The 22,984-nt window shown below is 35.2% G+C and overlaps 1 protein-coding gene across 6 annotated transcripts in view; it reads right to left on the reverse strand.

Annotated features, from left to right (window-relative positions):
- Nucleotides 1–22,984, reverse strand: part of ZC2HC1A (zinc finger C2HC-type containing 1A) — a 57,196-nt gene that overhangs the window by 14,044 nt on the left and 20,168 nt on the right. For all 6 annotated transcript variants that reach the window (XR_010410632.1, XM_064588175.1, XM_064588171.1 and 3 more), the window contains exons 6-7: nucleotides 8,701–8,800; nucleotides 7,987–8,086 (exon numbers count right to left, since the gene is read on the reverse strand). Coding sequence is in view for 5 of the 6 variants with exons in the window: in XM_064588175.1 (XP_064444245.1) it covers nucleotides 7,987–8,086; nucleotides 8,701–8,800 (200 nt within the window). In the remaining variant the exon portion in view is untranslated. The remainder of the gene's footprint in view (nucleotides 1–7,986; nucleotides 8,087–8,700; nucleotides 8,801–22,984) is intronic.

The raw sequence follows: 22,984 nt of genomic DNA on the forward strand, positions 1-22,984 counted from the left end.
CTCTCTATCTCATTCTCTCTCTCAAATAAATAAATAAAATCTTAAAAAAAAATGCCTTCATTAGGATGTGGTGTATAGACACACACACACACATGCACACACACACACACAGGAATATTACATAGCCATAAAAAGGATGAGATTGTGCCATTTGGGACAACATGGACCTAGAGGGTATTATGCTAAATGAAATAAGTCAGACTAAGAAAGACAAATACCGTATCATATGTGGATTCTAAAAAAACAAATGAATACACAAAGAACAGAATCAAACCTATAAATACACTGGGTCTAAAATCTCAGGAAGCAAACTGAGGGTTGCTGGAGTGGTGGGGGGTGGGAGGGATGGGGTGGCTGGGTGATAGACATTGGGGAGGGTATGTGCTATGGTGAGCGCTGTGAATTGTGCAAGACTGTTGAATCACAGATCTGTACCTCTGAAACAAATAATACAATATATATTTTTAAAAAAAGAAGAAGAAGATAGCAGGAGGGGAAGAATGAAGGGGGGGAATTGGAGGGGGAGATGAACCATGAGAGAGGATGGACTCTGAGAAACAAACTGAGGGTTCTAGAGGGGAGGGGGGTGGGAGGATGGGTTAGCCTGGTGAGGGGTATTAAGGAGGGCACGTACTGCATGGAGCACTGGGTGTTATACGCAAATAATGAATCATGGAACACTACATCAAAAACTAATGATGTAATGTATGGTGATTAACATAACAATAAAATTTAAAAAAAAACCCTATAAATACAGAAAAGGAACTGATGGTTGCCAGAGGGGATAGAGGTGGGGAAAAGGCCAAATGGGTGAAGGGAACTGGGCTCCCAGTTAAGGAATGAATAAGTCATGGGAATAAAAGGCACAGTGTCGGGAATATAGTCACCGGTGCTGTAACAGTGTTGCATAGTGACAGATGGTAGCTACACCTGCAGTGAGCATAGTAAATATATTGAGAAGCTGAATCGCTATGATGTACACCTGAAACTAATGTAACATTCTGTGTCAACTATACTCAAAAACTTTTTTAAAAAATGCCTTCATTAAGTACATGTATTTTATATAATTTCAAAAATATTTGAGATTAAAACTTGATGGGTTTTTATTTGTAAAAGATTACTAGAAATTTTACCTATTGATTAAAAGTCAGTAAAAATTTAGTAAAAATCAGATTTTTCTTTGAATTGCTTAACAATTATCAAAACATTATTGTTCCAAACAATGGTTATCTTACAGGTGGCTTTGGAATAAGGAATAAAAATCGTATTTTCTTTTTCAGAAGTGACTGAAAATAAGATTTAGAAAATTTTAAACTGTATTTTTAAAACACTTCTCTAATATGGTAAGAACTACTCAAATCTTACATATGACACAACAAAAGTCAATTTGAGAAAGGAGATGTGTAAAATCTAATAAAAATCTAAAAATAATTATCTAATGCAAGTATTACATATTTTCTATATATGAGAGAATTAACCAGTATTTTCAAATTTTGAAAACCTAATTGAATGGCAGGTTCTAAAGATGATGTGTTTTGTTGTCCAAATAGCTGTGTTATAAAATTCAACTCAAATGATCTATCTACCTATGTATATGCATATGTGATACACATATACACACACAATTCAAATGTTACGCTAAATGTCAGTAAATGCTATTCTTAATTTTAAATCACTTAAACTTATGTTGTTGTATAATTTGCTACTGTTATGCTAGATTGTTATCAAATTGTAACCAAACAAAAACAAAATTTATAAGTCTCAATAATGTAATCAAGATTATATATATATTCTTTATAAAAATTTATATATATTTTTATAAGCTAAATATAATTTTTTATAAATCTATTTATATATAAATTTTATATATTTGAATATATCTTTATATATAAAATCCAGATTACATATATATATATATATATGTATTTTTTTTTGCCATGCAATAATAATCTACATTGGGGTATTTATGCAAATTTAAAAATTATTAGTTTATGAAAGACCATTCAAATATTTAAATCTTTCCCTAAACTAACCCAGATCATAAGATATGACAGACCATTTCCATGTACCGTCTTCATATTTATTTTAGTGAGCATGAACACTTCCTTGCTCACATTTCCTTTTCTATCAAATCCCTTCACTTCTGTTCCTCAATCTCCAACAGCACTAAAGATAAAGTCAAAGCAGCAACAAGATGAAGGATATCTGGAAAGAAATTAAAATCTTTGCAAAAGTAGTAAATGTGTTTTCAAAAGGAATGCAAAGGCTTCAATCCAACAGATTGATCCTTGAAGTTTCTTCTCTTTGCCTTTCTTGGTCTTGCAAATCATCAATAACTGACTTAACGAAGGAAATAAAATGAGTGTAAGAACCAGGAAGCCTGTGTCTATTTCATGTTTTGTTCAGACCTCAGGGGCAATGGATGTTTCAAGCTGTGAAAAAAAAAATCACCTTTACTGATGTTAACACTGAATTTATATACCTGCAGTTACTCTGAGAATTAATAAATGGGGAAAGTACAACAAAAAAATCTACTCTGTTACGTATTTTTCAATTATTCACAAAGTCTGAGGAACATAATTTCAACCTGGCAGTAACCCATTATGGAACTATCAATATCAATGTTTTTAGAGTGCTTCTATGCTATTTTTCTTTTAAAAGTTTCAATTTGGTAATGTTGATTATATACCCAAGGGCTGAAAGAAATTAGGCAGAAATAAATAAATCCATTCAGCAGTAGAAGTAGTCTTGCTACTGCTAAGGAAAACATAAGAGGTTATTTTGAAGTCAACTAAGCATACCCACATAGCATACATCTGGTGCAGACTAAGCAATCTGATACACATAATGTATGATTTCAATCCCATATGAAATTCAAGGATATGTCCTTAAATTGGCACCTAGATTTGGTCAGAGTCAACACCAAAGTATATTTTTAATTTCTTGCTGTTCTTTCAATTCAAGCACAGAAATGCACTGGATTAATAAAAGTTTAAAAAGCCTTTGGTTCCATGGACCACTAACCTATGAAGTTTCCAGATACTCCACATGACTTAAAAAAAAAATTTCTATCCTTGAATAAAGAATACTTAAAATCCATACCTTCAAATCATAAATGTCTAATTCCTATTTTAATTTACTCATTCTAAAATAGAGAACAGCAAACTTTTTCTGTGAAGGGCCAGACAGTAAGTATTTTAGGCTTTACGGGCTATGCTAGCTCTGTCACAAATACTCATCTGCACCATTGTAGCATGAAAGCAGCCATAGACAATACATAAATAATTGGCTGTGGCCATGTTCCAATAAAACCAGTTGTTGGGCAGGATTTGGCTCTCAGAAGATCACCTGCTCTAAAATATAAAAATTTCATATATGAGAGGATGCCAGTATTTTAAAATTTTGAACAATTTCAGTGATTTCAGTGATGATTTTTAAGGGGTTTCCATATATTAAACAGTTATGATAGGTATCACTATATTATCTTGTAATCCCAAATATATATTACTATTTGTCAAGCTAATACATTTCTATAGATGATAAACTGTAATTCGGACCAAGACTTTTAATTTAAACTGACTATCTGCAGTTGCATATAACTGCCCCAATATGAATAGTGTATCTAAAAAGGAATAATACTTTAGCAAGCTTTCAAAATATTTATAGCTGAGAATGTATTCACACTTTAAAAAATATTTGGCAATGGTATCAACCTACTGGAATAGGTTTTAATTTGAAATAAACTTTGACCTTGGGAAGGTCCTTGTTTATTGTTGATACTGAGAGTGAATTACTCAGGAGTATATAAGCCACTCAGTCTTGTAAGACTGTAGCGAGTGAAGCAGGTATAATAAAAAGATGACTTCTAAAAGAATATTGGGAAAAAATTAACCAGTTTGTTTTTTGTATTTTCGTAGACACCCACAGTTATGATGTTCTGAGGCATTCAAAGTTTTGAAATGTGTCATACTTCTATTTTTGATCCTAAACTTATCAAATCCTATACATATGGCAAAACCAATAGCCTCAATCATTGGTATCCATTTAAGAAGCCACACTCTGCAGTTCTAGGTTGTTAGGCATTTCTAGATCAATAATAAATGATAGAGAAGTTCATAAAAATCTAAACAATGTTCCACATAAATTCAATTCACACACATCAAAAGATTGGCTTATGAGAAAAGCCTGTTTATAGTTACACAAAAATGTACATAAAAACCAGATATTTGTTTCTTACTTTTGTCAATATAATTAAAGTATGAGAAACCAAATTCAATTTATTATGAAATGCTTCTTAAATTCACTGTTGCTCTAGTTTTGCTATATCTACTGTAGCCTATCTCCAAAGTAAATGTCTGTTTTTCATAGTAACTGAACAGAAGTAAATCTTTGATAGTTGATATTTTAGCTACTAAAAATCATCAGCTAAAATATCCATTTTAGCTGGTAATTAACCACTAAGAAAACACAAATCTCAAGACATGACTGCGTAAATTCCCTGACACAATTCAAATGTGGTAATGTTTATTTAAAAGCTTTGTGCTTCAACATACTTCTAAAATTTCCTAGGATTAAAGATAGTCCTCTTATACACTGAGAACATTTTTCCATTGAGGGAATTTTTTGCTTTAAAAGAAATCTGATAAAACTGGTTGACCCATAGGTTATCTAGAAGTTAATTACCAAATAAATGAGAATTTTTCCAAGATAAATTTTTCTATAGCATGATTCCAACAGATCACTGGTATGCATGATTAAAGCTGGCCACAATAAAGATTATATACACAAGGCTTTAAACAATCCCAAGTTACTGAAATGACTCTATTTCACTAACCTCAGAAGGTGATCAAGTTCTTGAGCATTACAGCTAACCAGATATCTTAATTCCACCTTTACTCAATCCTGAAGCATGTATATCAATAGAAATAATGATTGCCATACAAACTTCAATTATCCCACTAGTACCAGGACCATGGTTCTATGATGTGCCAACAGGTTGACAAATGAGGGATTTGTTAATTCATTATTTGTTTTATTCATCAAAAATTTATTATGTGTCTATATGTCAGGCATTATACTATATTTTATAGTTACGTCTGTAAACAAGGCAGACACACAGAGCTTACAATCCAGCAAAGGAAAAAAAAAAACAATATAATCAATAAATAACAAGTCAATATACTCAATAATTCTTAAAAAAAAAAAAAAACAACTCTGCCACTAAATAGCCATAAATGGTTCTATTTAATATAGTAATATAGTAATGTTCCGGTGAATATGGTAATATATTGGCCACAGGCAAACACCAAGGCTCTTTAGAGTAGTTGGAAACATTCTTCTAACACGTAGGGACTATATATAAAATGTACAATTGGGATTTACACAGTTATGTTTGACAGTTTAATACGATGCGAGACAACCAGAAATTTTAAATCTTCATGGCATTGTGAGCAGTGCATAATTTATCAAATTACTGTGCTCAAAGTCGTTGCTTGTTAGTAAAAACAAATTTTCTCCTAGGGATTATATAAATGTTGGTCAGATTGTGTTAGATCAGGTGCCAAGGTCTTAGCAGAGTCACAGAATGTTGTGAGTGAGACAAAGGAGATATGCACACAGTCATATGGCTGTTCATTAGCAAAGTAGGATCTAGAAGCCTAATTTTCTAATTCAAAGTCCGTGCCACTTTTCATTACACCAGCCAGCTTAATACGCCCTATTAAGAGTATAGGGGAAGGTGTGCTGTGAATTGTGTGAGACTGCTGAATCACAGATCTGTACCTCTGAAACAAATGATACATTATATGTTAAAAAAAGAAGAAGAAGAAGATAGTAGGAGGGGAAGAATGAAGGGGGGGAAATCGGAAATCGGGAAATCAGACGAACCATGAGAGACTATGGACTCTGAAAAACAAACTGAGGGTTCTAGAGGGGAGCGGGGGTGGGAGGATGGGTTAGCCTGATGATGGGTATTAAAGAGGGCACGTTCTGCATGGAGCACTGGGTGTTATACGCAAACAATGCATCATGGAACACTACATCAAAAAACTAATGATGTAATGTATGGGGATTAACATAACAATAAAAGAGTACAGGGGAAGGTGTGAGTACAACTTAATATGGTCACCTGATAAAATTACCAGTATGAGAGGAAAGGCACTAAAAAATATCAGCATTTAATTCACAATCAACTGTAAATGAAACTATAATATAACATGGAAGGCAATTCTGTGATATGGTAAAGAGGATTTGTAAAAGTTAAAATACATATTGCCGTCTACACTTTAATTAAAAATGATGAGTCAACTCAGTAGAGAAACTAAAAAAATAAAACAAAATCAGTTTTTTACCACTGAAACCACAGTTTTCAACCACCTGTTTACTGATAATCTGTCTCTTTCTTAAGAATAGCCTGTGTCTTCCTTTTGGAAGCACAACAAAAAGAAAAAACATTTAACTAATCAGATCTTGTTAGTTGATCTTTTTCTTTTTCTACGATGATAATTACATTAAACTCCTTTTAGATTTTGTACTTTCTGTGTAGTCCAAATTAGGAAACAAAAGATAGTTGCTCTCACCTCATATAGAACCTTATGTATATTTCCTACATTAAAAAAGTGATAACCCATATCTGAAAATAATGTGTGCTGTATTTCCTAAATCAACTTTATCAGTATCTGTAAAGTATACACATAAGCCCTCATTCTATGTGTATACTTTGTGTACACATGTGTATACCATGTGTATTACATGGTAACCCTTAATTTTCTGATTTACCAAAATGGAAGAGAAAGGGAGTTTTACTGAGATAGGAGGATTTTTTAAAATCTCTAGTATATTACCAACAATTTTTCCCACAATTAAAATAATTGTGCAAAGCTTAATTATGCTACTTTCTTAAAAGCCATGTATATAAAACTGTAGAAAGATTAAAAAGTATTTTTAAAATATTAAATAAGTGGAAAATAATCATCCAGTTAATATTTCAGCATATTTTGTCTTTTTTGTCTACACACATTTTTATAGTTTCTATCTCAGTATACATGGGAGTTAATACCCTACATTCTTCTCCTGTTATAGTAGAATCATCCCTTTAAAAATGTATATACATTTTATGGTTGCCTAACATCCCTGTATAGACTGTTATAGTTTGCTATTCAAACAAAGCTAGAAATTTAGGTGATTTTATTTTTTTTACATTGTCATAAAACCATGTGAAAGAAACCAATGTTTAGAGCCAAATAGACTCTAATTTGTATCCTGCTTCCAACTCTTAATAGCTGTGCGGCTTTGAGCAAATTACTTTGGTTCTCAGATCCCCTCATCCTATGGTGGTGGGGTGGTTTTAATAAAAATATATGAAAAATGTTTAGCACAGTGCCTGATACATAAGGTTTCATAAATAATGGTTATTACAAAAATCTTCTGTATTTCAAATGATTTCCTTAGACTAGATTTCGAGAAGTAAAATTATTCAAAGAGTATGAATGTTTTTTGGGCTCTTGATACATGCCACTAGATTTTTTTCCAAAATGGTTATCATTTTTTTTATTATTATTATGTTATGTTAGTCATCATACAGTACATCATTAGTTTGTGGTGTAGTGTTCCATGATTCATTGTTTGCATATGCAAACAAAATGGTTATTCTTTTTTTTATTATTATTATGTTATGTTAGTCATCATACAGTACATCATTAGTTTGTGGTGTAGTGTTCCATGATTCATTGTTGGCGTATAACACCCAGTGCTGCATGAAGAACGTGCCCTCTTTAGTACCCATCAAAATGGTTATCCTAATTTAGATCCTCAAGAGAAGTGTATGTACCTCTGACCAGCAATATGTTAAAAGACAAATGAACTTTAGAAAGAAAATCAAGGTTAATGAAAAAGCTAATTACCTAAATAAAATAAAACCTTAGTATCATTTGCATGTGTGTGTGTGTGTGTGTGTATCACTAATGAATTAAATTCAAATAGACTTACCCTACATGAGGGGCTGCTATCCCTTTATGGGAGGGAGATAAGGTCTGAAGTTTGTTTCCCAAAGAGCTGCTAACTGAAGACACTTTACCTGAAGGCACACCTTATAATAAAAAAGGTTATTAGTTTTAACGACATTCTGAAAAAGAAAAATCACATAAAACAGAGCATCTGACAAGGAAACAATGCTTTAGTGGCAATAAATCTTTGTGGCAACAAATCAAAACAAGTTATCAACTAAGAAAAGGTTTTTTAAAAATGGAATTTCCAAAGAACGTATAACATCCTTCATTTCTAATTTCCATATTCCTTTATTCAATTTATATATAAATAAAGGTGCACTTCAGTTAGTCAATATCTCCTTCAAGTCATTAAGCATGTGTCTATTAGGACAACTGTCAAGTTCAGAGCTGTAAACATGAAAATGAGGGGAAAATACTGTGGTCAAAGAATCAAGAAAAGAACTTGGTTGACTACTCTGATGTACCAGTAACAACATCAAGGATAGACAAGGTGGGAAAAAAGGACTATGAAGTATCCTAAGTAGAAAGTTATTGAAAGTTACTTTATTTTTACCCAGAAAGAATTACTTATCCTCCACATCTCTTCCTAATTATAAATCTATTTTAATAATCCAAAACACAACACTATCTTCATTTCTGTCTCTAAAAAAAAAAAAAAAAAAAAAAAAATCAAGTTATTTATGGAGCTCATTACCTACAACAGTTTTGCTAGTGCCACTTGGTTGTGGTAATCGTGAAGATCCTGATGGTGCAGTTCCAGGAGAATTTGACTTTTTAAGTGCAGGCGGCTTATACTAAAATAATGAAAATAAAATAATTTATCAACATCACTTTTGATTATAGGTTGTAAACTAGCATTTCAAAAGCTCACATACCCTTAAATATTTTTTTTATTAGCTAATGGATTACCCAAACTGAGAAAGTACAGATTAAAATACATCATCTCAGAGAGAGGTTACCAAAATATGTTCCATTTCAAAACTAGTGTACTAAAAGTTTGGCTCAGATGTTCCACTGCTAAAATAAACTAAGAGCAGCTTTGCCCAGTTCACAGAAAAAAAAAAAATAGGTCAAATGGAAAAAATTTCTGCAATGTGAAGATTTTAAATGCCAAACAAATATTAATAGAAAAACTTAGAAACACCCAATGATGCTCACTTAGCAGTGCAGCTTTAAAGGTCAAATTTTTTACACGTTCCTAGGTATGGTTTTATATTTCATACATATAATCCAGCCATTGTCCTACTGATAATAATTCATAAGATTACAAAAAAGTCTGGACAAGTTTTACAATAGCTGCCTTATGGATTTCCTGAATGTGAAGAGAAAGAGCTAATTCTGGCTTCACTATCCTCACCAGATCATGTTAGATGAATAGAACATGGGTTGAAGAAAGATAGGGTACTTATTTTTTTTCTCTACTCTCTAGAAAGATATCATTATCAATTTTATTTTACTGTCTCTTACCTGAGCCAATTTTGCTGTTACTGAATATTAAAGTATCTTATTGATCACCTGCTCCAATATAACAAAATGAATTTGCCCAAGGTTATACCCCAACTTAACAACACAAAGTAATTAAGACTCATGCCACTTTAGTTCTAGCCCTATGCTTCAACTATAAAGTGATGACTGTACTTGAGATGTAGCCCAATACCATAGTGAGAATGCTTAGGACTTTGTGTGAAAAACTGGTTTTAAACATAATCTCCAAAAATCAAATCAGATTTTATAACCAATAAACAGTATAAAATTTAAAATGCACTACTACTAAAAACGGCTAGCTAAACACAAATTTTAAAGTCAAATATTATACCCTTCAAAATTTAGTACGTAACCTTTTAAGGAAAATAAATCCTGATAAAAAGGCTTTTCTCTCTCTCTCTTTCTCACACACACACAAATTCCATGCACATTTGGCACTATTATCCCAGAAGTGGAAATTTATTAATCACTTGGCAACTAGAAAAACGTCAATAACTATCTGTCAAATGAACAAGTGACTAGGACCCTTTGTAGATAAGCCATATAAAGACACTGTTTCTTTGAAAACCTAAGAGGTGTTTCTGGTTTAAAAAGGCAATTGGCAACTGATAAATCACTAAACTCTACCACTGAAACTAGTAACACAATCTATGGTAATTAATTTTTAATAAAATAAATTTTTAAAAAGATTTTATTTATTTATTTGACAGAGAGAGAGACAGCGAGAGAGGGAACACAAGCAGGGGGAGTGGGAGAGGGAGAAGCAGGCCTCCCGCAGAGCAGGGAGCCCGATGCGGGACTCGATCCCAGGACCCTGGGATCATGACCTGAGCCGAAGGCAGACGCTAACAACTGAGCCACCCAGGTGCCTTGTAAATTTTTTTTTTTTAAAGATTTTATTTATTTATTCATGAGAGACAGAGAGAAACAGAGGGAAAAGCAGGCTCCCAAGGAGCGGGAAGCCTGATGTGGAACTTGATCCCAGGACCCTGGGATCATGACCTGAGCCGAAGGCAGACGCCTAACCATCTGAGCCACCCAGGCGCCCATAAATTTTTTTTTTTTTAAAGGGAAAAAAGGTGCATCTGGGGGCACCTGGGTGGCTCAGTCGGTTGAGCGTCAGACTCTTGGTTTCAGCTCAGGTCATGATCTTGGGGATGTGAGATCCCCAGGGTCGGGCTCCACGCAGGGAGTATGCTTGGGGATTCTCTCCCTCTGCCCCTTCCTCACTCGCACATCCGTGCACTGTGTGTGTCTCTCTCTCTAAAATGAATAAATAAATCTTTAAAAGGACATCGGATTAATATCAGTGTCTCCCACTAAAATACCAATGAAGACATTAGGAAAGATTTTAAAACTAACAATATGGAAAACAAGCCCTAACAAAGACCTGTTAAAATATCACAGGCATGGGGGAGCGGAGCAAGATGGCGGAGGAGTAGGAGATCGAAGAAAAGAATAGCAACAACTCTCTCATCAGAAAAGCGACCACTTTCTGGAAGGTAGGACGGGCGGAGAAGTGAATCCGAGGCGATATTCGGGAGGATAGACGGCGAGGGAGGGGCCTCCGTTGGCCGCTTCTGGCAAGTGATAGAACCACGGAGCACAAAATCGGAACTTTTAAAAGTCTGCTCCGCTGAGAGACGTCACTCTGGTGTCTAAGCGGGGGGTGGAACCCTCCGGGACAGTGTGGTCTCAGGACCCTCGGGGTCACAGAAAGACCGGGGGTGCCTGAGGGCAGCAGAGCTCCCAGGTAACGAGCAGGGAAGCCGGCTGCAGAGGCGGAGCCCAGGCGCGGGCTCTCAGCTCGGGGTGGCCATAAACCGTGATCCACGGCCCAGTCGGGCCCCTGCTCCTCCAGCAGGGACCCAACAAGCGGCAGATCCGGGGAGACTCACCTTCCTCCCCCGGGAGGAGCCGCGCGGGAGCGCACTGCGGGGATCTGCTGGGTTTGGAGACTCCACCCGGGGTCCGGTGCCAGAGATAGAAACGCGCGGTCACAGGCCGGGTGAGCACGGAGTCTGGCCGGAGACCGGGGAGACAGGAGTGACTGACGGCTTTTCTCTGGGGGCTCACTGAGGAGCGGGGCCCAAGTTCTCGGCTCCTCCGCGGCGGAGATTGGGAGGCCGCCATTTTCACTCTCCGCCTCCAAAGCTGTACGGAAAGCTCGCAGAGAACAAAAGCTCCGGAGCTCAAACCCGAGCAGATCACTTAGCCCGGAGGGGGCAAGGGCGGGGCAAATTCGCCTCCGGCTAAGACATTTGGAAACCACGGCAACAGGCCCCTCCCCCAGAAGATCAGCGAGCACAGCCAGCCAAGACCAAGATTACCGATCAATGAGAACGGCAGAACTCCAGCGCTAGGGGAATACTGCACATAGAATTCATGGCTTTTTTACCATGACTCTTTAGTCTTTCAAAGTTAATTTTTTTTAACTGTTTTTTTTTTTTGAATTTTTCTTTTTCCCTTTTTCAACCAACATCTTATCAATCCCTTTTTTTAAAAAAAACATTTTTATTTTTCATTTTTAGAGTCATATTCTATCCCTTTATAGTAGTTACCCGTATTTTTGGCATATATATATAAGTTGTTCTCTCTTTAAAATTTTGAGATAGTTTCTTCTAACAGATTAAAATATACCCTAAATCTCTAGTATATGGTTTTTTCTACTCCCCTGCCTGATCACATTCTCTCCCTTTTTTTCTTTTTTCTTTTTTTAAATCCTTTCTTTTTTCAAACAACTTCTTATCAATTCCTTTTATAAAATTTTTTATAATTTCCATCTTTACAGTCATATTCCATCCCTTCATCATATCAACCCTTATTTTTGTACATATATAAGTTTTTCTTTCTTTAAAATTTTGGGAGGCACTTTCTTCTAACAGACCAAAATACACCCCAAATCTAGGGTGTGGCACTGATCTATATACCAGCCTGATCATATTTGATCACATTTTGTTTTTTTTTGTTGTTGTTGCTTTGTTTTGTTTGTTTTTGTATGTTTTTATCTTTATCTTTTTCTTTTTTTTCTTTTTCTTTTTTCTCTCTTTCCGTTTCTTTTTCCACTGCTTCAGGTCTTTTCTGATTTGTTTAGAGTATATTTTCTGGAGACGTGGTTACTCTGCTAGCATTTTGTTCTCTCATTAATCTATTCTCCTCTGCACAAAATGACAAGACGGAAAAAATCACCTCAACAAAAAGAACAAGAGGTAGTACCGACTGCCAGGGATGTACTCAATACGGACATTAGTACAATGTCAGATCTAGAGTTCAGAATCATCACTTTAAAGATACTAGCTGGGCTTGAAAAAAATATGGAAGTTATTAGAGAAACCCTTTCTGGAGAAGTAAAAGCTAAAATCTAACCAAGTAGAAATCAAAAAGGCTATTAATGAGGTGCAATAAAAAATGGGGGTGCTAACTGCTAGGATAAATGAGGCAGAAGAGAGAATCAGTAATAGAGAAGACCAAATGATGGAAAATAAAGAAGCTGAGAAAAAGAGAGATAAACAACTATTGGATCACGAGGGCAGAATTCGAGAGATAAGCAATACCATAAGACGAAACAACATTAGAATAATTGGGATCCCAGAAGAAGAAGAAAGAGAGAGAGGGGCAGAAGGTATAATGGAGCAAATTATAGCAGAGAACTTCCCTAATTTGGGGAAGGAAACAGGCATCAAAATCCAGGAAGCACAGAGAACCCCCCTCAAAATCAATAAAAATAGGTCAACACCCCAACATCTAATAATAAAACTTACGAGTCTCACAGACAAAGAGAAAATCCTGAAAGCAGCTCGGGAGAAGAGATATGTAACCTACAAGGGTAGAAACATTAGATTGGCAACAGACCTATCCACAGAGACCTGGCAGGCCAGAAGGGACTGGCAGGATATATTCAGAGCACTAAATGATAAAAATATGCAGCCAAGAATACTCTATCCAGCTAGGCATTCATTGAAAATTGAAGGACATATAAAAAGCTTCCAGGACAAATAAAAACTAAAGGAATTTGCAAACACAAAACCAGCCCTACAAGAAATCTTGAAAGGGGTCCTCTAAGCAAAGAGAGAGCCTAAAAGCAACATAGACCAGAGGGGAACACAGACGATACACGGTAACAGTCACCTTACAGGCAATACAATGGCACTAAATTCCTATCTTTCAATAGTTACCCTGAATGTAAATGGGTTAAATGCCCCAATCAAAAGACACAGGCTATCAGACTGAATTTAAAAAACAAGACCCATCGATATGCTGTCTGCAAGAGACTCATTTTAGACTCAAAGACACCCCCAGATTGAAAGTGAGGGGGTGGAAAACCATTTACCATGCTAATGGACACCAAAAGAAAGCTGGGGTGGCAATCCTTGTATCAGATGAATTAGATTTTAAACCAAAGACTGTAATAAGAGATGAGGAAGGACACTATATCCTACTTAAAGGATCTATCCAACAAGAAGATCTAACAATTGTAAATATCTATGGCCCTAACACGGGAGCAGCCAATAATATAAGGCAATTAATAACAAAAGCAAAGAAACACATTGACAACAATACAATAATAGTGGGGGACTTTAACACCCCCCTCACTGAAATGGACAGATCGTCTAAGCAAAAGATCAACAAGGAAATAAAGACTTTAAATGACACACTGGACCAAATGGACTTCACAGATATATTCAGAACATTCCATCCTAAAGCAACGGAATACACATTCTTCTCTAGTGCCCATGGAACATTCTCCAGAATAGATCACATCCTAGGTCATAAATCAGGTCTCAACCGGTACCAAAAGATTGGGATCATTCCCTGCCTATTTTCAGACCACAATGCTTTGAAACTAGAACTCAATCACAAGAGGAAAGTCAGAAAGAACTCAAATACATGGAGGCTAAAGAGCATCCTACTGAAGAATGAATGGGTCAACCAGGAAATTAAAGAAGGATTAAAAAAATACATGGAAACCAATGAAAATGAAACACAACTGTTCAAATCTTTGGGATGCAGCAAAGGCAGTCCTAAGAGGAAAGTATATAGCAATACAAGCCTTTCTCAAGAAACAAGAAAGGTCTCAAGTACACAACCTAACCCTCCACCTAAAGGAGCTGGAGAAAGAACAGCAAATAAAGCCTAAACCCAGCAGGAGAAGAGAAATCATAAAGATCAGAGCAGAAATCAATGGAATAGAAACTAAAAGAACAGTAGAACAGATCAATGAAACTAGGAGCTGGTTCTTTGAAAGAATTAACAAGATAGATAAACCCCTGGCCAGACTTATCAAAAAGAAAAGAGAAATGACCCAAATCAACAAAATCATGAATGAAAGAGGAGAGATCACAACCAACACCAAAGAAATACAAACAATTATAAGAACATATTATGAGCAACTCTATGCCAGCAAATTAGATAACCTGGAAGAAATGGAGGCATTCCTAGAGATGTATCAACTACCAAAACTGAACCAGGAAGAAATAGAAAACCTGAACAGACCTATAACCACTAAGGAAATTGAAGCAGTCATCAAAAATCTCCCAAAAAACAAAAGCCCAGGGCCAGATGGCTTCCCAGGGGAATTCTACCAAACATTTCAAGAAGAATTAATACCTATTCTTCTGCAACTGTTCCAAAAAATAGAAATGGAAGGAAAACTTCCAAACTCGTTTTATGAGGCCAGTATTACCTTGATCCCAAAACCAAAGACCCCATCAAAAAGGAGAATTACATACAGACGAATATCCCTGATGAACATGGATGCAAAAATTCTCACCAAAATATTAGCCAATAGGATCCAACAGTACATTAAAAGGATTATTCACCACGACCAAGTGGGATTTATCCCTGGGCTGCAAGGTTGGTTCAACATCCGCAAATTAATCAATGTGATACAATACATTAACAAAAGAAAGAACAAGAATCATATGATCCTCTCAATAGATGCAGAAAAAGCATTTGACAAAGTACAGCATCCTTTCTTGATCAAAACTCTTCAGAGTATAGGCATAGAGGGTACATACCTCAATATCATAAAAGCCATCTATGAAAAACCTAGAGCGAATATCATTCTCAATGGGGAAAAACTGAGAGCTTTCCCCCTAAGGTCAGGAATGCGGCAGGGATGTCCACTATCACCACTGCTATTCCACATAGTATTGGAAGTCCTAGCCACAGCAATCAAACAACAAAAAGAAACCAAAGGCATCCAAATTGGCAAAGAAGAAGTCAAACTCTCACTCTTTGCAGATGATATGATACTTTATGTGGAAAACCCCAAAGACTCCATCCCAAAACTGCTAGAACTCATACAGGAATTCAGTAAAGTGGCAGGATATAAAATCACTGCACAGAAATCAGTGGCATTCCTATACACCAACAACAAGACAGAAGAAAGAGAAATTAAGGAGTCAATCCCATTTACAATTGCACCCAAAGCCATAAGATACCTAGGAATAAATCTAACCAAAGAGACAAAGGATCTGTACTCAGTAAACTATAAAATACTCATGAAAGAAATTGAGGAAGACACAAAGAAATGGAAAAACGTTCCATGCTCATGGATTGGAAGAACAAATATTGTGAAGATGTCAATGCTACCTAGAGCAATCTACACATTCAATGCAATCCCCATCAAAATACCATCCACTTTTTTCAAAGAAATGGAACAAATAATCCTAAAATTTGTATGGAACCAGAAAAGACCCCGCATAGCTAGAGGAATGTTGAAAAAGAAAAGCAAAGCTGGCGGCATCACAATTCCGGACTTCCAGCTCTATTACAAAGCTGTCATCATCAAGACAGTATGGTACTGGCACAAAAACAGACACAGAGATCAATGGAACAGAATAGAGAGCCCAGAAATGGACCCTCAACTCTATGGTCAACTAATCTTCGACGAAGCAGGAAAGAATGTCCAATGGAACAAAGACAGTCTCTTCAACAAATGGTGTTGAGAAAATTGGATAGTCACATGGAGAAGAATGAAACTGGACCATTTCCTTACACCACACACAAAAATAGACTCCAAATGGTTGTAAGACCTCAATGTGAGACAGGAGTCCATCAAAATCCTAAAGGAGAACACAGGCAGCAACCTCTTTGACCTCAGCCAACGCAACTTCTTCCTAGAAACATTGCCAAAGGCAAGGGAAGCAAGGGCAAAAATGAACTATTGGGACTTCATTAAGATAAAAAGCTTTTGCAAAGCAAAGGAAACAGTCAACAAAACCAAGACAACCGACAGAATGGGAGAAGATATTTGCAAATGACATATCAGATAAAGGGCTAGTATCCAAAATCTATAAAGAACTCATCAAACTCAACACCCAAAGAACAAAGAATCCAATCAAGAAATGGGCAGAAGACATGAACAGACATTTTTCCAAAGAAGACATCCAAATGGCCAACAGACACATGAAAAAGTGCTCAATATCGCTCGGCATCAGGGAAATCCAAATCAAAACCTCAATGAGATACCACCTCACACCAGTCAGAATGGCTAAAATTAACAAGTCAGGAAATGACAGATGTTGGTGGGGATGCGGAGAAAGGGGAACCCTCCTACACTGTTGGTGGGAATGCAAGCTGGTGCAGCCACTCTGGAAAACAGTATGGAGGTTCCTCAAAAAGTTGAAAATAGAGCTACCCTATGATCCAGCAATTGCACTACTGGGTATTTACCCCAAAGATACAAAAGTAGGGATCCGAAAGGGTACGTGCACCCCGATGTTTATAGCAGCAATGTCCACAATTCCAAACTGTGGAAAGAGCCAAGATGTCCATCGACAGATGAATGGATAAAGAAGATGTGGTATATATACACAATGGGATATTATGCAGCCATCAAAAGGAATGAGATCTTGCCATTTGCAACGACGTGGATGGAACTGGAGGGTATTATGTTGAGCGAAATAAGTCAAAAAGAGAAAGACATGTATCATATGACCTCATTGATATGAGGAATTCTTAATCGCAGGAAACAAACTGAGGCTTGCTGGAGTCGGGGGTGGGGAGGGAGGGATGGGGTGACTGGGTGATAGACACTGGGGAGGGTATGTGCTCTGGTAAGCGCTGTGAATTGTGCAAGACTGTTGAATCTCAGATCTGTACCTCTGAAACAAATAATGCAATATATGTTAAGAAAAAAAAAGAAGAAGAAGGTAGCAGGAGGGGAAGAATGAAGCGGGGGAAATCGGAGGGGTAGACGAACCATGAGAGACGATGGACTCTGAAAAACAAACTGAGGGTTCTGGGGGAGAGGGGGGTGGGAGGATGGGTTGGCCTGGTGGTGGGTATTGAGGAGGGCACGTTCTGCATGGAGCACTGGGTGTTATGTACAAACAATGAATCATGGAACACTACATCTAAAACTAATGATGTAATGTATGGGGATTAACATAAGAATAAAAAAATAATAATTAAAAAAAATATCACAGGCATGTCTACTAAAAATAGGCTCCATAAAACTGGACTAAGAAACAGGATTGATGAGCCACTCATACTGTGCCAACTACCAAAAAAGAGCAAAATGATTAGCATAAACAAAGAGTGCTGGTACAGCATATATTACATATGCAGAGGTCAAGTCTTTAGGCTTTCAGGATAACTTCAGTAATTAACAATTTTGTATAAATCCATTTTAGTGATCAGAAAAACAAAATCACTTTATTTTTATACAGTTACATTCAATCCATATTTCCTTCATTCATTAAATATATATTTGTTAGATATTTATTATTTCATGTGCTTTTATATAGATCACAAATATAATAAATTTCCTTAGTCAAGTATTTATGTTTATAAAGACTTTTTCTTGAAACTGGAAAGAGCTTAAAGAACAAGGAGGGCATTCATTTCTGATAAAATAGGAAAAAGGCACTATTTGGACTGACCTTTCAACTAAAAAGTAAAAATGCTCTGGAAAGTATTAAAAAATCACTTTATAAGCAATGAATGTCAGATAAGAAGAAAAAAATAAACCGTGGGCCAACAACATTTAAGATTATAACAATAGACTGGCTGTCATGTGGATTTGCTGTATAAATCTGTATTACTAGGTGGCCAGGCAAACTAAGCCAAAAATTAAAGTACTTCCAAATTAGTAGTACTCTTAGATACCCGGAAGAAACTAGAAGGCTCTTCACATGAACAATACTCATGAATAATTTTTTGAGGGCAACAAGCACCAAATGATCAAAAATAATTATGTATATAATGATATAAGAAACCATGATTGAGAAAATAAAAGCAAGAACATATCTACAAAGATCACGTAACACCACAATTATCAGATACATAATGTAAAACAATTATGCTTACTAGATTTAAAGAAATAAAAGACAACTCTGAAAATATTAACAGGGAGTTAGAAACTATAAAAAGTAACATAGGAAATCAGAAAAATAGACAACCTTAAGAAATTAAAAAATGCAGTAACAGATTACAAACTTAATGGTGAGGGAGTGAAATAGCTGCTTAACTCTCCTATAGACCATAAAAAAGGATCTTGAAAAAAGATTTTAAAAGACTGGAAACCAAAAGCAGTACTTCTAGAAAACTAGTAACTGTGTATTCTGGGTTTAACTGCAGGAAAGAGAAAGAAGCAAGGACGAGGAAGGGTGAGGCAAGGAAAGAAAAGGAAAAGGAAAAGAGAAAAACATGACCTATATTTGGCAAAAAATATAGTCAACACTAAAACCTAGGTGGGCACAGGTATATTACATTTAGCAGTTACAGCCTTCAAAACAGTTATTATGAGTATGTTCAAAAAGTAAAGGGATAAATATACAAGAATTAAAGGAAAAGATGGTAATAGTGAATAAACACATAGAAAATCTCAACAGAGAAATAAAGGCAAAATATAGACATTTTTTTCAGATAACCAAAACCAGAAAATTCCTTGCCAGCATATCTGCACTCTTAGAAGGCTAAAGAAGCCTCTTTTGATTGAAGGCAAATGACAAAATATGGCAACTGAGATTTAGAAGAAGAAATGAAGAGATATGAAAATGATAATATGGGAGTAAGTAATACGCAAGTAAAATACAAAATATGTGTGTGAGGAGGCAGTAGAGGCAGAAGAAAAAAAAAGTATATGTGGTGTGCATAAACATACATGTGCATATATGATATATGTAAATGATTATATATTTATTATCTTCTAATTTCTTTAAAAGACAGATGGCTTTTAAAGGTGTAAGTATATATATATAAGTATATATATATATATATATGTATAAGTATATGTAACACTGTGTAACAACACACATCAAGAATACTGATGGGTTTAGGGGCGCCTGGGTGGCTTAGTTGTTAAGCGTCTGCCTTTGGCTCAGGTCATGATCCCAGGGTCCAGGGATCGAGCCCCGCATCGGGCTCCCTGCTCAGCGGGAAGCCTGCTTCTCTCTGTCCCACTACCTCCGCTTGTTTTCCCTCTCTGTCTCTCTCTGTCAAATAAATAAAATCTTTAAAAAAAAAAAAAAAGAATACTGATGGGTTTATAGAGTTACATATATATAACAATAACACTAAGATCGGTGAGAGATATGTGGAAATATCCACAGAAGGGGATAAGTTAAAAAATGCATTTTGTTATTCCTAGAGTAACCATTTAAAAAAATATGATGATTGAAAACCAATAGAGGAAATAAAATATCTTTTACTAAAACAAAAGAAGCAAGGAAGAAGTATCAGAGGAATAAAAAGAAAAGACAAAAATAGAAAACAGCAACATGGCCAACTTAACCACAAACATATTTAATAATTACATTGAGTGTAAATGCCTAAACACTTCAACCAACAGTTTGAGGTTGTCAGACTGGATTTTAAAAAAGATGAACTAATTACAGGCTGTCTACAGGAGATGCAAAAACACAAATTTAAGTGAAAGAATTAGAAGGAAATTTAACATAATTAAGCTGAAATGGTTATTCATTATCAGATGAAACACATTCTGACAACACAAATTCAAGTTAAAGAACTGAAAGGAAATTAGCATGATCAAACTGAAACAGCAATACACTATCAGATGAAACAAACTTCAACACAAAGAATGTTGCCATAGACAAAAAGGCACACTCCATATGATATAAAGGTCAACAAATAGGAAAGATATTAACAAACTGTAAATATAAATACAATTAATAAGAGAAATTCAAAATACTTAAGTGAAAAGCTGGTGAAATTAATGATCCTGAAAAAGTCACAATCATAGATGAAGACTGTAGGAACAGTCACCGAAAAAGACCACATGCTAGGCAATAAAACAAATCTCAAAAGATGAAAATCTTACCAAGTATGTTCTCAGACCCTAAGAGAATTAAGTAAAAAAAAAATCAGCAATAAACATCTGGAGGAGCACCAAATATCTGGAAGTAAATGACTCACATTTGAACAAACTATGAGTAAAAGAAGAAATCACACCAATAGGCATTATTTCGCTGTATGCTCTTGATAACTGCTGAGGTAGGTACATATTATCCCCATTTTATAGATGCGAATGTGAAGGAGACCGATTTGCCTGGATCAGGGGTGTATTTTAGAGCATGGAGGGAACTAAGTCAGTTGGAAGGGAGGGAAGGTATGGATTATGGAGGGTGGGGAAGATCAGGCAGAGTATATCATACTCCAGTTAAAAAATAAAAACAAACAAAAACAAAATAAATACAAACATACAAAAAATACAAAAATAAAAACAACCAACAACAATAACAAAAAAAATAAAGAAGAAATCACAAATTAGAAAATATTTTCAACTGTCTATTTTCAAGTGAAGAGAAAATGGAGGAGAAAATAACTACAAATCCATCATGGCATCAAGATTTATAAAGCCACAGTAAATAAAAGTGCAATCATGGTCTGGAGACTATATAAAAGGCAAAAACTGATTTATATGTAAAATCAGAATAGTGACTATTTTATGGGGTGAGCGTCTAAGAAGCAGAGAACATTAGAATTCTGGGAGTGAAACAGTATAGTAGAGGCTCTGTGAGATTGATAATACCCTATTTCTTAACCTTTTTGTGGTTATGCACGTATGTGTATTTTGTGTGTTTTTTTTCCACGTGTATAATTTACAATAAAATAACTGAAGAAAATAAGGAGGAAAAAAATCAGAATAAAAGTGTTGTATAAAATAAGAGGGGCGCCTGGGTGGCTAGTCAGTTAAGCGTCTTGACTCTTGATTTCAGCTCAGGTCATGATCTCACTATCATGAGAACAAGCGCTGCATCAGGCTCCACATTGTGTGTGGAGCCTGCTTGGGATTCTCTCTCTCCCTCTGTCCCTCCCTTTCTCTCTCTTTCTCTAATAAAAATAAATAAATAAAATTTAAAAATTAAAGGACGAAATTAAATTTTTTAAATATCAACTAAGATGACTTAAATATATATATATTTTTCAAATTTCCCATAAGGAACAGGAATGCCTTTAATAAGAAAAAAATTCATTAAAATTTGAACACCATCTTTCCAGATTTAAACCTTATTACTTTAGAATGGAGCACTGGGTGTTATACACAAACAATGAATCATGGAACACTACATCAAAAAGTAATGATGTAATGTATGGTGATTAACATAACATAATAATAAAAAAAAATTAAATTACATTAAATTTAAGAAAAATAAAATGAATAGGATAATTATCTATCAGAATACTGAAAATTCCTAAATCATAAAATACATACTGAATTGGTTTAAGCATATAAGGTAACTTAGCCAAGGTGAGAAAAGAATACTTCAGAACCTAAGTTACAAATGGACTATTTCAATATAATATGTTCTTTTAAATTAATAAAATGTTTTAATTTAGTATATACTAGGTAACATTTTGGGTTTTCTATTCTTCATGAGTCTACTTTAATATGCCATGACAGAACTTGATAAAATTCCTAATGAAGAAGAATGATGGAAATTTAACTAAATAGGGGAACTTCTTGGTTTTACCAATAGGAAATAGATCTTCATTGTATTTTTATCATTATTTTGATCAGAGCAGGGTCAAAAAGTGGGCTATAATTGGGTTAGATTATAGTTGCTAAATATAGTAAGGATGCATTTTAAGCATCTTTTGGAAAAATATTCTATTTAGTTTACTAATATAGACTCAGTACTTGGTACAGTAGTGCCTGGTTCAGAGAGCGTACTCAATAAAATTTTCCTGAGTGAAGATGAGAAAATATGGGCTTACATTGAAATGAATATATATGACTGGGCATAGAATCAGAACTGATACAGCTTAAAGTGGGAATGATCAGCTACCTGGATTTTACATTTACAATCATTTGGCACCAAGTTGATGGAATATACACATTCTATTCTATTTCTTTTACTCTGCTAATTATTTTATTATGACAAAAGAAAAATCATATAAATGATTTTAACTATTTAAGTAAAAGATAAATGTTTTTGACAAGATATTTGACAAGAATTCTTGTCAAGAATTTTTGACAAGATTCTGTTTTGGGAATTCTTCGAAATGAATTTTCTTCATTGTTT

This window comes from Mirounga angustirostris, unplaced genomic scaffold, assembly GCF_029215605.1.
Source record: "Mirounga angustirostris isolate CCGP_5_RB_7025 unplaced genomic scaffold, mMirAng1.0.hap1 SCAF_4, whole genome shotgun sequence".
Lineage (NCBI taxonomy): Eukaryota > Metazoa > Chordata > Mammalia > Carnivora > Phocidae > Mirounga > Mirounga angustirostris.